This window comes from Sparus aurata, chromosome 23, assembly GCF_900880675.1.
Source record: "Sparus aurata chromosome 23, fSpaAur1.1, whole genome shotgun sequence".
In the NCBI taxonomy this organism is placed as follows: Eukaryota; Metazoa; Chordata; class Actinopteri; order Spariformes; family Sparidae; genus Sparus; species Sparus aurata.
This window is the reverse complement of record NC_044209.1, coordinates 14,035,876-14,053,614: the sequence shown is the minus strand read 5'-3', so window position 1 is coordinate 14,053,614 and position 17,739 is coordinate 14,035,876. Positions and strand designations below refer to the sequence as shown.

General features: G+C 41.8%; 1 protein-coding gene across 7 annotated transcripts in view; it reads left to right on the top strand.

The window, feature by feature from the left end:
* Nucleotides 1-17,739, top strand: part of LOC115575830 (voltage-dependent T-type calcium channel subunit alpha-1I-like) — a 168,227-nt gene that overhangs the window by 120,826 nt on the left and 29,662 nt on the right. For all 7 annotated transcript variants that reach the window (XM_030408188.1, XM_030408186.1, XM_030408185.1 and 4 more), the window contains 16 exons: nucleotides 460-645; nucleotides 2,166-2,283; nucleotides 2,403-2,558; nucleotides 3,150-3,240; nucleotides 5,258-5,406; nucleotides 6,337-7,080; nucleotides 7,904-8,004; nucleotides 9,547-9,670; nucleotides 9,860-9,928; nucleotides 11,603-11,781; nucleotides 11,997-12,123; nucleotides 12,502-12,627; nucleotides 12,772-12,861; nucleotides 12,969-13,161; nucleotides 14,180-14,331; nucleotides 15,373-15,482. In XM_030408188.1, coding sequence (XP_030264048.1) covers nucleotides 460-645; nucleotides 2,166-2,283; nucleotides 2,403-2,558; nucleotides 3,150-3,240; nucleotides 5,258-5,406; nucleotides 6,337-7,080; nucleotides 7,904-8,004; nucleotides 9,547-9,670; nucleotides 9,860-9,928; nucleotides 11,603-11,781; nucleotides 11,997-12,123; nucleotides 12,502-12,627; nucleotides 12,772-12,861; nucleotides 12,969-13,161; nucleotides 14,180-14,331; nucleotides 15,373-15,482 — 2,715 coding nt within the window. The remainder of the gene's footprint in view (nucleotides 1-459; nucleotides 646-2,165; nucleotides 2,284-2,402; nucleotides 2,559-3,149; nucleotides 3,241-5,257; nucleotides 5,407-6,336; nucleotides 7,081-7,903; nucleotides 8,005-9,546; nucleotides 9,671-9,859; nucleotides 9,929-11,602; nucleotides 11,782-11,996; nucleotides 12,124-12,501; nucleotides 12,628-12,771; nucleotides 12,862-12,968; nucleotides 13,162-14,179; nucleotides 14,332-15,372; nucleotides 15,483-17,739) is intronic.

Here is a 17,739-nt window from a genome sequence, read left to right as displayed (position 1 = left end):
ACAGCCTGACACCGTTTATGTTTTCTCTCTTTTGGATGGAGCTTTGTATTTAACGAAACTACTTATTTTATGTGACAGATATTCAGCAGCATGAAGATAGTGAAACGCAGCAGTATTCCTTGTCACACTCGTATGGATTATATATGGCCATAGACAGTGTTGTGGACCAACTTATCCTCTTATCTGATGTTTTTTGATCTGGTGTTTTCCCTCCTTTTTATGATTAGTATTTATTTTTAAAATCCTGCTCGCCCTACATTCCACAATTATAAAAAAATATAAATTTTATCATCATGAACCCAGGGGAAAGATAGTTGATTGCTGAATCTCACCAAATGCTGATGCTCTCTTGGAAGTTACATTTGTTGCTTTGATTTCTCCACATCTTCCAGCTACTCAATGTACCTCTGTCTCTCTCCATTAAACACAAACATCCACCTGTTGCAACCCCTAACCCAGCGTGTGCGAGATCATCGGCCAGGCAGACGGCGGCCTGTCAGTGCTGAGGACCTTCAGACTGCTGAGGGTCATTAAGCTGGTGAGGTTTATGCCTGCTCTGAGGCGGCAGCTGGTGGTGCTGATGAAGACAATGGACAACGTGGCCACTTTCTGTATGCTGCTCATGCTCTTCATCTTCATCTTCAGGTAACAGAGGGGCACCGGGGCATCTATTAATATGAAATATGGCTGAGAAAGGAAATAAGCTTGACACAGAGAGGGCATGAGCGTGTGAATAAGAATGTGTGGACAAGGAGAGCAGAGATTGTGCTGTGTGTGTGTGTGTGTGTGCGGTTATGCACACACTGTATGCCTTTAACAGCCGGAGACGGGTTGGTTTGTTATCACCTCAAATCTCTGAATACAGAAATAACAGCTGATGTGGAATATCAGCAGATTAAGACAAAATATGGGAGTTGAGTGTGGTGCAGACAGCCATAGCCAAAGGCTTGAACATAGTTTGTGCAAAATAATAGGATTAGCTTCCAATTATTGGACCTCTACCCCTTTTTTTGCCCAAACCGTGTCTCAGTTGTTTCAAGGCTTTTCTCTTTTAACCCGCTTCCTTCTCCAGTAGCATGTCTGCCAGGGAAGTCATGAGCAGCTTAACTTGTTTATCTGTCTGTCAGCAGTATATTCGACATTAAACTTCAGAATTTCCACCCAATTAGGCGGATAGGCCTTAGGCTGAAGAACAATCATGACAATTAACCGTTAATATTAGGGCAGAGAGACTTATCATGAATCCGGAAAAAACTGTTGGTGGTACACCATCTTTAGTTTGTAGCATAGTTTTCTAAATTCTGATCTAATTTGCATATAATTATTAAAGATTATATTGATGATGATTAAGGACAAATAAAAAAAAGACAATGTACCTAAGTGGATATTGTAATGTGGATGTTGAAAGTGTGTAATGTAATCTCGCACACACACACCCTCCCTACCTTCCCTCCAATCCCACCTCCATGGGCTAAAATTAACATGATATTAACAGAATCACTGTTATTTCATAATATCGTCAGTTTTACTTGTTAGATATGAGTTCCGTACCAACTCTATTAGCCCGTACCTGCTTATGTGTACCTGTCAGCCAGCTTCGTCCTTTCCCAGCAGCACAGCACTCAAGCATAAATGTGCCAGGCGACAGATGGCATCAGAGCTTTTAGCCAGCTAATGCTAGCCTGAGCGAGTGGCTTTTGGCCTATACATCCAGCCACTGTAGCTTTTAGTGAGCAGTTAATGTACAGCACCACTCAGCTGAGACATAAACTTTTAAAACCTCTCCATTAATTGCTCTCAAGAAAGCAGCGATGAATGAGAATATGAACGGCATTAATGGGGCGGTCAGAGCCTTGTGACGTCAGCAAGGGGCAGGTAGAAGGACAGAGAGTACAGGAGAACAAAAAGAGCTTGAAATTAAGGAGAATATTTTTTTTTCTTCCTAATATATGTTTGTATGGGCAGACAAATGAATATGAAAATGAATAATTTCAGATGTACCTCACTCTAACCCTGAATTCTTAACATTGTCTGTAGGTGTCACAAACGCAGAGCCCATGGCATAATATATTTACTTCCTCAGATGTACTGTAAATGCAATATTTTCGTATTCCAAGACAGCATGTGTGGCTGTGTTATTGGAGACTTCCCTTCTTGTGTTGCAGTATCCTGGGGATGCACATCTTTGGTTGTAAGTTCAGTCTGAAGACAGAGGCCGGAGACACAGTGCCCGACAGGAAGAACTTTGACTCCCTTCTCTGGGCCATCGTCACTGTCTTTCAGGTAGGAATAGTTTTCACACACTTTCGACATTTTGTTTTCAAAACCTCATAAAATATGCTTATTTTTTGTACCTGTGTGTTACTATGTGTGTGCTCCTCCTGATGTGTATTGTTCTGTAGATTCTGACTCAGGAGGACTGGAACATGGTGTTGTACAATGGCATGGCGTCCACCTCGCCCTGTGCTGCGCTCTACTTCGTAGCCCTCATGACTTTTGGAAACTACGTGCTCTTCAATTTACTGGTTGCTATCTTGGTGGAGGGTTTCCAAGCTGAGGTATGGCATTTGGGTATAGGGTGTTGGGCAATTTTTACTTGGCAAAAGAGAAATAAACGAAACCAGGTGCAAATATAATATGGGACAAGATAGCCGATCATTTTGTATGTGTTTCACTGTTAGGAGTTGAAACATAATTGCAAAGTGTAAAGAAATACATGGATGCCTTGTGCTTATTTTCAAAGATAAAGCAATAAATCAGCAATGAGGTGGGTTGTATCTGTACTGAGCCCAGACCTGTGTCAGATTCACAACTTAACTTAAGATATTTGTGTTTTAGAGCTCGACATGAAGTCTGACAGTAAACCAGGTGACCTTGGGAGAAAATTGCTCTATCCCTTAGGTAGTTAATGAGATGGTTAATAAGGAGAGGGAAAATGACAAAATGTTTTTATTCAAATTATCTTGACATTGATCATTATTTTAACGCTGTAATTCTCTAACTCTGCTTTTTATTCTTCCTTTCTTCACCTTCTGTCATGTGTTCTCTTCCTTGCGTCGCCCCCCCATCCCTCTCCTCCTCCTCTTCCTTTTGTGTCTCTCACCTTCATATATTTATTTTCTGCCACTCTCCCACTGTACCTGATACAGGGTGATGCCAACCGCTCCTACTCGGACGATGACAGGTCTTCCTGTAATTTTGAGGAGAACGATAAGCAGAAAGACTCTCTACATCTCTCAGGTATTCAGTGCCTCTAGGAGGACTATGGCATTTTTTGTTCGATAAAGATTGTTTTTCCTCTTTACGTGACCATTTCATTCTTGAGTGTCAGGCACTGCATTGAAAAACTGTTCAAATTGTGTGATCAGAAACCCTTTAACTTAAAAAGTTCTGACTTCAATTCTTTAATCATTTCCATAAGAAAAAGCCTGACTTTGTTGTCTGAATTATAACAGAAATAAAAACATGCAAAACTGTTTGTAGGTTTATTATCTCACACCATCCGTCTACTTCAGTCTGATTGCCAAAAGTCCCGCCATCATAAATCTGCTCTAAGGCCATCTAGCTTTTCATCATGCCATGCTTTGTTGTCTTGTTTCTCGTCCATTTTCCACAACAAACAGTGCCAAACATCTTTTCTCCAGTCTGTGTTGAAAGCTGCACAGACTTTAAATAATGCACACCTGATGCCACTTCTCCATCCACTCCCCTCCCCTCTTCTCCTTGTTGGCATAAAAGAAAGGTGAATTCACCAAGAGCCAACCAAAGCGTCATTCAGTATAGAGCAGGACTGCGTAGGCAGTGTTGGCTCAGATTGCCTTGAAATGTCGTCAGTTACTAAATATAAATTACATTGACATTTTTATTATCAATATTGTAATCACTTGGATCAAAAAGAGTAATCCAATCTGAATTGTGTGGATTAAATAGAAATAGAAAATCAAATAGAAAGTATTGCGCCTCATACTAAGCGAATGCATGCAACCAAAAATGTCCACAAATATTCTTTTTTTTCTTTTGAAACATCTTAAAACATTTTCTGTGCAAATACAATGCATTATGCATATTCCCCATTTACATTTAGTCAAATCTAATTACCCTTACAAAAACAGTACTGGCACAACCTGCCGCTGTACTGTGTGTATTCTGCTATATGTAGGAGGCTGTTTCTTTTATGTAAGTTCATGTTGCTGTTTTTGAATCAAACACAACATAAAGTTGTGTATTTTTATGTTGTTATTGTGTTTTATTTTTTTGACATGGTTGATTCTGGTGAGCCTTTTTTTCTGTTGGACAAAGCTAAATAAAGTAAACTTCGTTTTAGTGCCATAATGTACCACCAGACTACAGAACAGTTGTTTCCTCAGGCTGAAAGACTCCTCATTTCATGGATGGCTCTCCATCATAAAAAAAAAAAAAAATGATGAAAGGCATTAAGAATAACCATAATAATTACACAGAAATAGCCAGAGTTTTCACTGATGGTCCTGTTTGCTTATGTAGGTTACATAGAGGCATCAGTTTAATTTAAGACAAGTTAAACGTTCCTTGTAGTACGTTTAAGTCACCATTAACAAAACTTACTTGCAGAACATATTCTGCATATTGACATTCATGAAAAAAAGTTTAATTGTTTTAAAAATGCCATATTTTAAAGATGTAAGATTAATGTGATCAAGTAATCCTTGACAATGTAACTTTGATTGGGGGTTTATTGTTGCAAATTGTTTTTATGTAATCTGATTATGCAATGCCCATTATATGTAATTCCACACCAATCCTGTAAGCAGCACATCAGGGAAGTTTCTCTGGATGTCTGATCAGAGTTCCCCTTAGGCAAAATTTGCCCTTCAAATGTCATTTTACCTGGAAAAGAAGAAAGCACATTTGCAATGTTAATAGTACCTTGAGACCTTTACAACAAAAATATATGTTCGAGAATGGGCAACCCACTGGCAGATACTTCTCTCTTTCACCATTACGAGCTCCTCTCAGGCACCTGTAAGGTGATTTAGGGTAAATTAAACCTTCCTCTGCCTCTCTGAGCTCGCCGTAACAACATTTTAAGACATTATGTTGTAAATTGATATAGAGTACCAAGTTCGGTGTGCATGGCGGCAACAGAATAGAATTAACTAAAGTAAGGGAGGACTTGTTTAATGCTGTCTTATTAATGCTGTCTTATCCTTCTCTCTCCCTTTTTTCACCACTCGCTCCTTTCCTCCATCTTTTTCTCTGCACTCCCTCTTTCCTACAGACCCAAAGATTTGCACACTAACCCCAAATGGGCACCTGGATCTGGCCCCTCTGCCCCCGGGTCTGTATCCAGGAGAGAGGTTGACCTTTGCTCTTGGCTCCAGAAAGAACAGCGTTATTTCTCTTGGCAGGGCAGAGCAGAGGGCTGTGGTGAGTGAACATGACTGTCATTAGTGAAGCTGAGAAAGAAGTACATACTCTACATACGTAGCTGCTGTTAGTTCTTGATTGACTGACCACTTACTATGTTTTGATAGAACAGTGTGAAGGTAATTATAAGCAATTATAGGCCTTCAAAGATTTTACATGCCTTCTGGTTCATTTAGACCAAATCAGGCACTGTGGTGATTAGGACAGGGGTTGTACCAACAGGGACACAACAGGGAGAGTATCGTCGCTTGGCCTGTGAACTCTGCCTAGATGGCACCCAGCTTGCATCTTGGGCGCAACAACTCATCCAGAGATGCTCTGACTGTCTGCAGTGCAGTTTGTGCAGTCTCCTGGCAGCTTGATGTTGTTTGAGGCACCCAGCAACATTATTGAAACTCACTGCAATTTTGCAGACCTCTGAATGTTTGTGCATGTCTTTTTCGGGCCTATATGACAGTATCTGTTTCACCCTGACAGCGAAAATGCCTTATTTCATTTTATTACTTATATATAAAATGTCAAAGACACATTTGACTATATATTTGACAAAACAGCAGCTTGAAAAAACAATCAGTAAGAATTAAAGTGCTTAATTGCTTGTGTATTTATTGCACAGCGCTCTATTGATTTAGCATTAGAGTTCAGCAGCTTTATAGCGTCTAGAACAAGCAATAGCTTCTTTTATTTTAATTAATGACATTTAATTAGCTAAAATGATTGAATTTGCCACGTCACATAGTTGACTAAAAGTTTAAGCGTGTACTGTATAGACGGTACTTCCAAGTGTCACGTAATGTGAATAATTTATTGCTCTGTTCTTCTTTTTGTTCATTAGTATGAAATGTAGCCGTCACCGTGTCTCTGGATCCAGACAGACTTTAGCTCAGAATTACAGGTGATAGAAGAAATGTCTCTGTCTTTCTTTCTCAGTACCCAGGGCGAGCTTATCACAACTGGGGCCGCCCACTGCCTCCCCATCCACAGGCCTTGTGGGCCCGTCGCTCCAGCTGGAACAGCCTGGGAGGATGCCGCCCCTGCTCCTCCTCATCTCCCTCTACCAGTCCAGCCCTTACCCCCACCTCTGCGAGGCCATTCTATGGCTATGGCCTGGGAGGCCTCGGGGGAGTGGTCGGAGGAAGCCTTCGTATACGGGGTCCCCGTGCTTCCTCATCCCCTCGCCGCCACCTGGCCCACATCCACACGGATGAGGAGGAGTCTCTCCTCTCTCCTCCTGCTGTCGCTCCACAATCTCTTCACCTTCCCCATCCTATGCTGCCTGGCCACTTTGTACCCAGGAGGGACCGCAGAGCTCTATCGCTAGAACTGCCCCATCTGCTGCAGGTCCCAGTTCCCCCGCACCGTCCACTGCCACCACACCACCTGCTGCCCCCCATGACGCTCCATGCTCACCAAAGGAAGAAGAGCTTCTCTGGGGGGATGGTAATCAGCGGTGGAGGTGGTGGCGGTGGGCTCGACAGTCTTGGTGGATTAGGAGTGGTGCACCAAGACTGTAATGGGAAGACTCCTCTGTCTCAGCTCCTCCAGCCTCCTCCCAGACACCCGGCTGAGCCGGCTGGAGGGCCGAACCCTCAGAGCCAGCTGATGGCTGACGTCTTCCCGGCGGTTAACACTCGCAGCAAGGATAGGGAGGACATGGATGATGACATTGACTATGTAAGTGTGAGTGGGAGGGAGGGAATTAGACGGTAATAGAATTAGGAAAAGCCTGGTGACTAAGTGAAGTAAGCTTATGCAATCACACGACTATCCTATAACACACAGTCCAATTCCACAGATGCAGATAAGACGGCGTATCAGCATCTGAATAGAACAAGCTAGCCTTGTGATTTTCAATAACCACACCATTTGCTCTTTTGTTAAAGTACAAGATTTTACACATGCAATAATCTCCTGCTCTCTTGTGTAGGATTTTCAAGTGCTTTGTATAAAGCCTGCACTCCCCATCACCTGGGCCTCATGGGAGACCCATTGTTTTCATTGTAAACAAGTCTGTGTACCAGAGAAACAAGGTTAATTAGAAAGGACTATTTAGACAGCAGGGGAGAGAGCTATACAGATGGTAATGTTGGAAGATGCTCCGAGCTGTTGCTATAGAAGTGTTTCACTTTCGTAAATAATTTAAATTGGGAGCCTTGCAATTCTGTGTCTTTATGTATTCACCGCATGATTGCATTCTGCATGCCGTGCAGGCTCTTCTCGTGTGCGCCATCGTTAGAGCTGCAATGATTAGACGATTAATGGATTAGTCAACAGAGAGCAAATCAGTTGGCAACTATTTTGATGATCAGTTACACGTTTCTCTTCATTTTTTTTCAACTGGTTCATCTTCTTATGTAAAAATTTGCTGCTATCTTTTGTCATGTATGATCGTGAATGAGTCTTTGGGTTTTGGACTGCTGGTTGGACAAAAGAAGCGATTTCCAGACATCACTTTGGGAAATCGTGATGAGAGTGACCTTGTGTTTCTTTCTTGCAGAGCTTGTGCTTCCGCATCCAGAAAATGTTAGAAGTGTACAGACCAGACTGGTGTGAGACCAGAGAGGACTGGTCTGTCTTCCTGTTCTCCCCGCAGAACAAGTGAGTCGCTTTTATTTCTTCTTAATTAAAATGGGTTGTATCCAGTGCATTTAGTGATGGAGCGATTGCATCAAAAAAGTGTGTTTTTACTCAGAATGTGGGGGTTTTTTTGTCACAAAAAGAATCATAAACATTATCGGCTGGCCACAGGACGTAACTCATCGAAACAATACCAAGGACGGGTGGGCAGATTCTGTTCACAACCTCATCAATAGCAAGGACGGGTTGCCGAGCTTCCTCAGAGAAGGACTACATTAGAGTATTGATTGCCACCTTCCAAATAACAAAAGGATATTTTCTCCCCTCCTGTTAGAGAGCCAGAAACAGGCCTCAGGGGGTAAATGTAATACCGTGGGCAATTCATTAAATTGTGCATTAACTTGTAGTGATGTTGTGTTACACTCTGCAGAGGAAGGGTTTGAATAGACTGAGTTCTTTTTAATAAAAGGCAGCTAAATGTCTCCGTGCTTGTTCCAAAATACTTTAGAATAAACCAGCCTCTCCTATTCAATCTGCTCCTTTTCATCCGTTCCAATAAACACCACAGCAAAGATATTTAATTGCTTTTTGGCAGTACTCAGTGTCACATGCTAAGTTTTTGAAATGCATATTCAGTATTTATACGTCCCATCTCTTCCTCTCTCACTCGCACTCCTTTCCTTTCTCTCCCATCCCTCTATTCTGTTCTCCCCGCAGAGCTCTGTACTCAGGAGTCTTCTGCTTCTGAGAGTGTTGTTAATGTAATTTGTTTTGAATTAGGAGTGATGTAAACAAGGGCTGAATGAGGCCGTTTACCCACCAAGATGTGAGGGAGCTCCCGTGCACTGTCAAGGAACTTGGCCCCAATTCTGATTGGATGGAAGTGGTTTATAAATTGTGTTTGGACAGAGCGTCGCCCTTACCCCTGTGTGTTATTTTCCTTATTTTGTCAGTGTCTTTTTGGCTTAGAGAAAAAGGTTAAGCCCAACGATCAAGGATACATATTTTTACTCTCGCCTGTAGTGCTATTTATCCATCTAGGTTGTTTTGGTGCCAGTTGTCAAGTTTTGGAGATATAGTCCAGAGAAATGTCTACCTTCTCATGAATATAATGGAACTAAATGGCAATCAGCTTCAAATACGTTTGAACAATTCAACAGTAATGTCTCTTGCATGACCTGTTTTGACCTGATAACCCTCCGGCCTTGTTGTGAGCAGTTTAATGTAGGAACTATTTTCCTTAGCTCTCTTATAAGTAAATGAGTGCATCCTACAGCGCTTCGATGCAGACAGAAAATAGTTCCTACATGATGCCTACCTTTGGCCTGTGGATTATCTTGAGTAACAGGGTCGTGTTTTCTGGAAAGAGACAGCGCTGATAAGTTTATCAAATGTACTCTTTTGGTGAGCACCACAAGCTGATTGCCATCTACTTCCATCATATTTTAATTATTATATAATTATTTTGATTTGGGGGTGAACTGTATCTGTAATAACACCTGTGATGCCAATTTAACCTTCTCTTTTTCTTCTCCATCTTCAACTCCTCTCCTCCTGCTCCAGGTTTAGACAGATGTGCCAGTCCATCATAGCCCATAAGCTGTTTGACTACGTGGTGTTGGCTTTTATCTTCTCCAACTGTATCACAGTTGCTCTGGAGAGGCCCAAGATACTACAGGGCAGCTTGGTAAGTCAATTTGAAATGTATCTATACACTTGTGTGCTGAAGCTTCTTCTTCTCTGTGCAGCTTTTGTGTGATAGCTTTTTGGGATGAATCAATTATTTTCTCTTGAAGGTGCAATAAGTACGGTTCTCTGATTGCGCCATCTTCTCCTTCTGACTGTCAACGCCTCTCTCTCTTGTTTGTCCGTGCAGGAAAGAGTCTTCCTCACAATCTCTAACTACATTTTTACGGCCATCTTTGTGGGCGAGATGACACTCAAGGTAACGTTTTACAGTCTGTCTCTCTATTACTCCCCAAAGAGTCCTGAGTGTGTAGAGTGTGCAGGTATTACGCAGAGGTGTCTTTTGTGTCCGTCTCCTCCCCGTGTCTCCCTGTTTGTCTCTGTCACCGAATTGACTTCGCCTCAGTGCTCCCACAGCCCGCTCCCTGCCCTTCTTTCTTGGCAATTCCCGCGTTCCCTCGGAGAACAGAGCAATTAAGCAAAGTCATTAATTAGTAGCTAGTCTTCTCTTATGGATGCAGTCCATCTCCAGCACTCCCCCGCACTCTCTCCTTCCTCCTGTGCTCGCTGATGTTTAGGGTTTCTTTTTTAAGTCTTTAAGTGTCTCCACTTCCTTAAGATCCCACTGTTCTCATCACTTTGGTTGCTCAGACTTGGTCTTTCTCCATCCTTTCTTTCTTTCTTTCTTTCCTTCCTCTCTCCCTCTCTTCGCCACTGTTTCTGTATTCTCTGCAAAAGGCTCTGGCACAAGTGTGCCATCAATTATGCACTCCCGCGATCAATTATTAACCAATCACCGCCCGTCAAGGAGCCGCAGACTTGTCAGCCCCCTGGCCGAGCCGTGCATGTCTCCCCCAGTGTTTTTATCTGTCTGAACCTCATGTAGTCCTGTAATGTGTGTTGATGTGTGTTTGTTGATGTGGCATTATTCTCTCCATAAGACTCCACCACAGTGTTCAGTGCTGTCTACAAGATGTAGCCACATAAAAAGCACAGCACAGCAGGGTGGAGGAATCGGTCAGCATGTCACAGAAGTTTTTCGAGGGTTGTTTTTGTGAGGCAGCAACTCTCTGTAAAAGTAGTTCTCATGATTGTATTGTTGTCGTCTGATTAAGTACCGCTATTTCCCGCACAGGTATTAGATTGTGAAGTCAATACCTTGTTGAAAGTTTTAGACATTCAGTTTACATTTTGGCATTTAGACCCTAAGATGTTTGCCAAGCGCCCATCTTTCAACCATCTTGATGTGTTTGCACGCTCACCCCCACAGTCCCTCTGAAGCTGTACTGGATACTTGGCAAACAGCTTCAAATGTCAGTTGCAGATTTTTTTTTTTTTTTGTCCAGGCTGAGGTGGTGCTTCCACCGCTGCTCGTCATTGCAAACCAAATCCAGCTGCGTGCATATGTATTACAATTCCTGAGCGACATCAAAGCCTCACTGTTGAAGCCACAGAGGAGTGGAATACTATCATGTGTGGAATGGCTTCACATTAAACGTTTTACAAGCAAATATAAAGGCAATGGGACATTGTTACTGCACCGTTGGATGTTGCAGTAAACACACTGTTACCTGTGTGCTCTTTGTAGTGATGCGTGGTGTGTCAGTGTGTGTTTGTGTCACTTTTAAACCACAGGTATCAATTACTGTTCTTGTGTTTGTGTCTTCTGGCAGATGTGCACTCACGTACATGTGTGTTTGGGGTTGAGTGTGTAACACGGGTCATCAGCCTGTTCACCTACAGCTGCTGATGACTTTTCTTATATGTATCTCATCGCTCATCCTCTTGCTTTTTAGTGTCACCTTGTTATTTTTCACCTTTTGATTTTGATGCAGATGTGGTGGAATTCTACTGCCAAGATGCTACATCGCAAGTGTAGTCCGTGGTGTGTTGATGTATGCAGCGTCACCTCCTTTTTTCCTCTCATGTTCAGGTGGTTTCCATGGGTCTGTACGTGGGTGAACAGGCTTATCTGCGGAGCAGCTGGAACATTTTGGATGGCTTCCTGGTTTTCGTGTCTTTGATTGACATTGTCGTGTCCATGGCGGGTGGGGCCAAGATCCTGGGCGTGCTTCGAGTACTCAGGCTGCTCAGAACATTACGTCCTCTTAGGTATGGAACAAAGACCAGTGATTTAAAAAAATATATTTACAGTTCATATATATGTGTGTGTGTATGTATGTATGTATATATATATATAAATATATAGACAGGGAGTTTTAAGGAAGACAGACAGTATTATGCAAAACATACTCATGAACTTCCAGTTTTTACTCCCTTGTTATATTTGTTTCTTATTGTGTTCACACTGCTTCTCCTCTCTTCAGGGTGATTAGCAGAGCTCCGGGTCTGAAGCTGGTAGTGGAGACCCTCATCACTTCCCTCAAACCCATCGGCAACATTGTCCTCATCTGTTGTGCATTCTTCATCATCTTTGGCATTCTTGGGGTGCAGGTATGTATGATACACACTGCATGCATACATTTTTAAATCAACTATATAATTTCACAGAAATTGTTGTAAATAACACAATCTATTTGTGTTTGCAATGGTTTCCTGCCAATTATGTGTTTTTATGTAATTCTCCCCCTCATTTTCCATTTTAATAGCTTTGAGGCACACTTGCATTTCATTCTTACGTAAACCCTCATTGTCTTCCCGAGTCTTTCATCATTGCACAACATTTTCATCCTGGGATCTTTGACCGCCTCATTATTTCACTCATAAGCAGTCTTTCATCTCATCGGGGGGGGCATACGAAGGCTTATTTGTCTTTTTTCTGAGTAGTCAGAAAGCATCAAAAGCTTGGTCTTATTGTTCTTCCACTGACAGCTGTTTAAAGGCAAGTTCTTCTACTGCTTCGGCCCCGATGTCAAAAACATCACCAACAAGTCTGACTGTCTGCAAGCCAACTACAAGTGGGTCCACCATAAGTACAACTTTGACAACCTTGGACAGGTAATGGTCACATGTGTTATATCTGCACGTCTGGTGTTCATCGCGTTTGGTATAAGAATATGTTACAGAATTTGATGGTTTTTTTTTTTTTGGATAAGCATGATAAACAGTTTTCCTTTCTGTTGTCTGCCCGCTATTTTCCAGGCTCTGATGTCCCTGTTTGTGCTCGCCTCCAAGGATGGCTGGGTCAACATTATGTATCACGGTCTTGATGCTGTGGGTGTGGACCAACAGGTACATCAACTGCATAACAAAAGTGTTACATAAGAAAAAACTTGAGGTAAGATCTTATCAGGTTAAATCTTTTTCTCCTCACCTCTCATCAACCTCTTGAACCCCAGCCGGTGACCAACAACAACCCATGGATGCTGCTGTACTTCATCTCCTTCCTCCTCATCGTTAGCTTCTTCGTCCTCAACATGTTCGTCGGCGTGGTGGTGGAGAATTTTCACAAGTGCCGACAGCACCAAGAGGTGGAGGAGGCCAAAAGGCGGGAGGAGAAGCGTCAGCGGCGCATGGAAAAGAAGAGGAGAAGTAAGAGAGAGGGATGACAGGAGACACATAGCAAAGGAGTGTGGAATTGGGAAAGTCTGTAAAGAAATAGGAAATAGAGGCACATGAACGTTTGAAGCGTTAAATTGAAATAAAGTGATACAAAGGAGCGGTATGATATGAAAGAAGAGGCAGGAAGAGATTTATGAAGTTACAATCGATCAGATGGAAATAATGACACACTTTTAAAGCAACAAGATATAATGATACAAACACAAAGGGCTTGAAAAGGGGGCTTGAATAGCTCAGTCATCCCCTATTGTTACTCAGATACATGATTCACTTTTTATCAGCAATGTGAGTTCTGATCAATACTGATGAAAATGTGTGCTGTAGAAAGAAATATGAAATAGAGACAGACAGACAGACAGACAGACAGACAGAAAACAATAAACACACAAACAACAAGTGTCATACTTGCTTCTGTTCTCTACAATTTCACATTTTTCTCTGTTGATAGTGATTCCAGCGCGATCAAAGCTTTGAGTTTTTGGAAGAAAAAAAAAGATCTGCTGCACAATTGTTTGGACTAGTCTTAATTTACATTTTTTTACAATAGCCTGAAAGTTTGAATGATCACTGTATATAATGATATCAATGGAAGGTTTTTTATTTATAAATCTCTGCAGAAAACATATTGGGCCCAGTGTCCACATTGTGTTTATTTCTGGCAGAAAAAAAGAGTTGGGTGCTGGACAGTGCTGGGATGAAGCTTCCAACCTGTAGATTGATAAAAGCAAAGCACTCTCCAGCAACAGTGGTCTGATCAGCTCAAAATATGCATTTCTGCCTCTGTTATGTTCTTCTCTCTAACATATACAGTTCTGGATTGGCCAGGACATGCTTTTTATCCATTTTGTTGGTTACCAGGGTGATGGTGACAATCCTACCACATCTAAGATAGGATAATGTCATACTTGTTTTTTTAACTGACAACAATTTCTGATTGAAAATATATTTTAAAGATATATATATATATACATATATTTTCTATCAACAGAAGCCCAAAAGCTGCCCTACTATTCCAGCTATGGCCAAGTGCGCCTGATGATCCACACACTGTGCACAAACCACTACCTGGACCTCATCATCACCTTCATCATCTGCATCAACGTCATCACCATGTCCTTAGAGCACTACAATCAACCTCATGTAAGATTTTCACCTTTGTGTGCAAACCTCTATTTGTGTATCATGTATGTATTTGGGTTGTATAGCAGTGTGGGAACTAATGCTTGGGAGTGCAGGGGGCGCAGGTCCAGTTGTGTATTTGTGTCTGTGGATGTACGTTAGATGATAAAGGGGAGATGGACCTTGCAGAGTATATATGGCTGTCAAATCCGACTGCAACCCTTACATAAAGCCTTCCATTCCCCAAAGAGCCGCATCTTAAAAAAGATACAGTGTGTGAAACCACTGACTGTTCCACCACCATGAAACAGTAGCATGTGTTGTGAGTAACTGCAGTCAGCACAAAGGACCTGTGATTGCACTGCTGATTTGACGTGGGCTGCTGTCAGAGTGGTGTTAGCCATACAGTACACGTATCTGTCCATTCATGTGTGATGAATGGAGGTTCTCATCGTGTTTTTTTCGTGAAGGGGAGAAGTGATTATCCTTGAGATAAGATGCCCGTTTGACCTTTTAAAATGGAGCAAGCTTTCTCAAACTGACCGGGCATCAGATAAATATCACAGGTCTTGGCCGTATTCGTCAGCTGTTGCTTCTGACATTTGGCAGCCTCCCACTTGTTAGAAGCCACAGCTCTATTTATGAGAGGAGACAACAGCCGGGGAAAATAATCTCCAGTCTCTGCAGCAACGTGGAGCTGGGCTGGATGTTAAAACTGTCTCTGGAATATTTTAATATGCTGCAAATACAATTTCGTTTAAGAATTTGTTTTTGTTGGGGGACATTGTGTGTGTGTGAGTGTGTGTGTGTGTGTGTGTGTGTGTGTGTGTGTGTGTGTGTGTGTGTGTTTGTTTGTGCTGCTATGAATTGAAGATGCTCTGTTTTTGCCTCTGGCATGCTTAATTTTACTCTACCAACAATGGGAACACTTCCAAATGTACCTGTTTTCCCTGCTGATACTCCACTCCCCATTGGACATGCGCACACACACACACACACACACACACACACACACACACACACAAACACACATGCCCCTTTTTTTTTATTCTCTCTCCACAGTCTCTGGATCTCGCCCTGAAGTACTGCAACTATTTCTTCACCTCCACTTTCGTGTTGGAATCAGTACTCAAACTCATCGCCTTCGGCTTTCGCCGCTTCTTCAAAGAAAGGTACAGTGTGTGTTGGCAGTGCGATTGTGTATGAGAGCGCTTCCCTTTCTGCCTCCCATGGAAGTATGTCCGTGTTTATTTGTAGCACTATACTAATGCAGCTTGACAGCTCGGTGTCAGTGCTGAACTCATCCATCCGCTGTGGGATTTGTTAATCTGCTGTCCGGAGGCAGACTGTACTGTACCTGTGTGATGATTGTCAATCAGCTTTTCCTTTCTGAAAACACAAGCACCCTTTGGATTACTGCAAAATGAGCTTTACATTTCAAAATAGTTACCCTATGTTTTTGTCTATTCAACTCAGTCACTTATCTCTTATTTGATGTGAAAATTAAGCATAAAAAAAGACTATCGGGGCTCCAGGCACATGCTATAATCTTCTGAAATAACGTCTAATATAAATAGTGCCATAATAAACTGTTATTTAGTTCAAAGTGTAATGGCTGTACAAATCCGCCTTTTGCTTTGATAATTTTAAATGGAATAGAGGATAACAGCTTTATCGACATAGAGGATTATGAAACATGTTAAAATATTTGTTATTAAGTTGACTCACGTATTGTGGGGAAAATACCGATTTGAAAATGTTCACTTCTATGAAATGTCCTCATTATCACAGTAAGACATAAGAATTTACAGTTACCTCAATAGTGATTAGCCTTCTTCCCTTTATTTCATTTCCTATGAAGTTAATTCAAAATGTAAGTACAAACGATAATTCCTTTTCAACCCGTTATTGTACACAGTGGAACTTATGGTTTCCTTTATAGCACTTAAAGTACCAGCTGAGCTAAGCACACATCCATAGAAATTTTCCGTCAAATGATGTCCTTCTTAAGATCCTTTTCCACGTCGTTTCCATTTTTACAGCCGTTTTCCAATTAAATTATTTTATTGTTGTGTTTTCAAACTAGTATGTCAAATCAAAAATGGAGCTGTTTCCACGCCAATTTTGTGTTTCCACTTCTGACAGACAGAATTCTGTGGATAACATAATGAATGTAATTTTATTCATAAAGCTTTTGAAACGGATATGACAGTTCTTTCGTGAGTCGAGTTTTTCTTTGTGGTCATTTATTGATCTCATACAATATGAGTCAGATTGAAAAAAAGAAGGTGTTAAGCCGCAGTATCATTCTACTAACTAAAATGAATTGTCTTATTCGCTCTCTGCTGGTTACACTACTGTGCTTTCCATTTCTCCGACTCACTGTATTCACCTTTGTTTGACCTCCATGAGAAACACACCTCTGTACTCCCACATTCATTCACTCCGAGCTCAGACTAATTGATTCGTCACTCACCTAGATGTGCACGGCGACGAAACTGATGTCTTATTCTTTTCAGGGCTGTGTGGTGGCTAATTAAAGGCAGAAACAGATTCGGGAGCTTATATTACACTGATGGTACTTTAATGTCATTGACCTATTTTGGTTTCCCGGGAGAGAAAGAAGAATAAGGAGAAACTGTTAAGAGAAATGAGGTGGCTGAGGAAGAATCAGATAAAATATAGGAGGGGAAGCTGGACTGATCAAAGAAAAAGGGCAAATGAGCGATGAAATGAGAAAAGAGATGGGCGGATATAGAGAGAATTTATCAGGCGCCTACCAGCTGGCACTTTGTCTCTTTTTATGTTGTGTCAGCAACAGCCGTGAACAGTCATTGTGCATAGTGTGATTTATAGGCTGGGGTCAGATTTAGAAATGGGTCAATGGAGTAGGTGGTGTCAACGTGCACTGTAAGTCTGCAGGTACGTATGTGTGTGTGCATGTGCGTGTGTGTGTACACTGTAGATGTATTGATATTTAAAGGTTTGAGGCAGTCAAGGAGATATGAAAGTCCACATTAAATGTGCCTTTGGATGAGTATCGGGTGCATCTTTATCAGGTGGGTTAGTTTGTTCCTTTGACTCTGATGTGTTAAAGTGATTTTAAGGAACATTATTATGCAAATATGAACAAAGGGAGCTGCCATCTTCAGCCTTGAAGAGATACTTTTGTTTGCTAGAAGTAGGGCTGTGTAAGGTAATTATCCCCAGAAATGGGTCTTTTCCCTACGCGTGCTGGCTCGGCTTGACTCGCTTTGACTCGGCACTGCTGGGATTTCTATATCCATTACAACAAGGCTACCTGCTTTAAGGTGTGTCTTGAGCAGTGGTCAAAGGAGTGGCTGTTAATTCTCTTCCTCCCCACAGTATTATTGAAGAATATTTGAATATTTTCACCGCTTTGCCTTGCCCTCAGACAGCCTCTTCTGC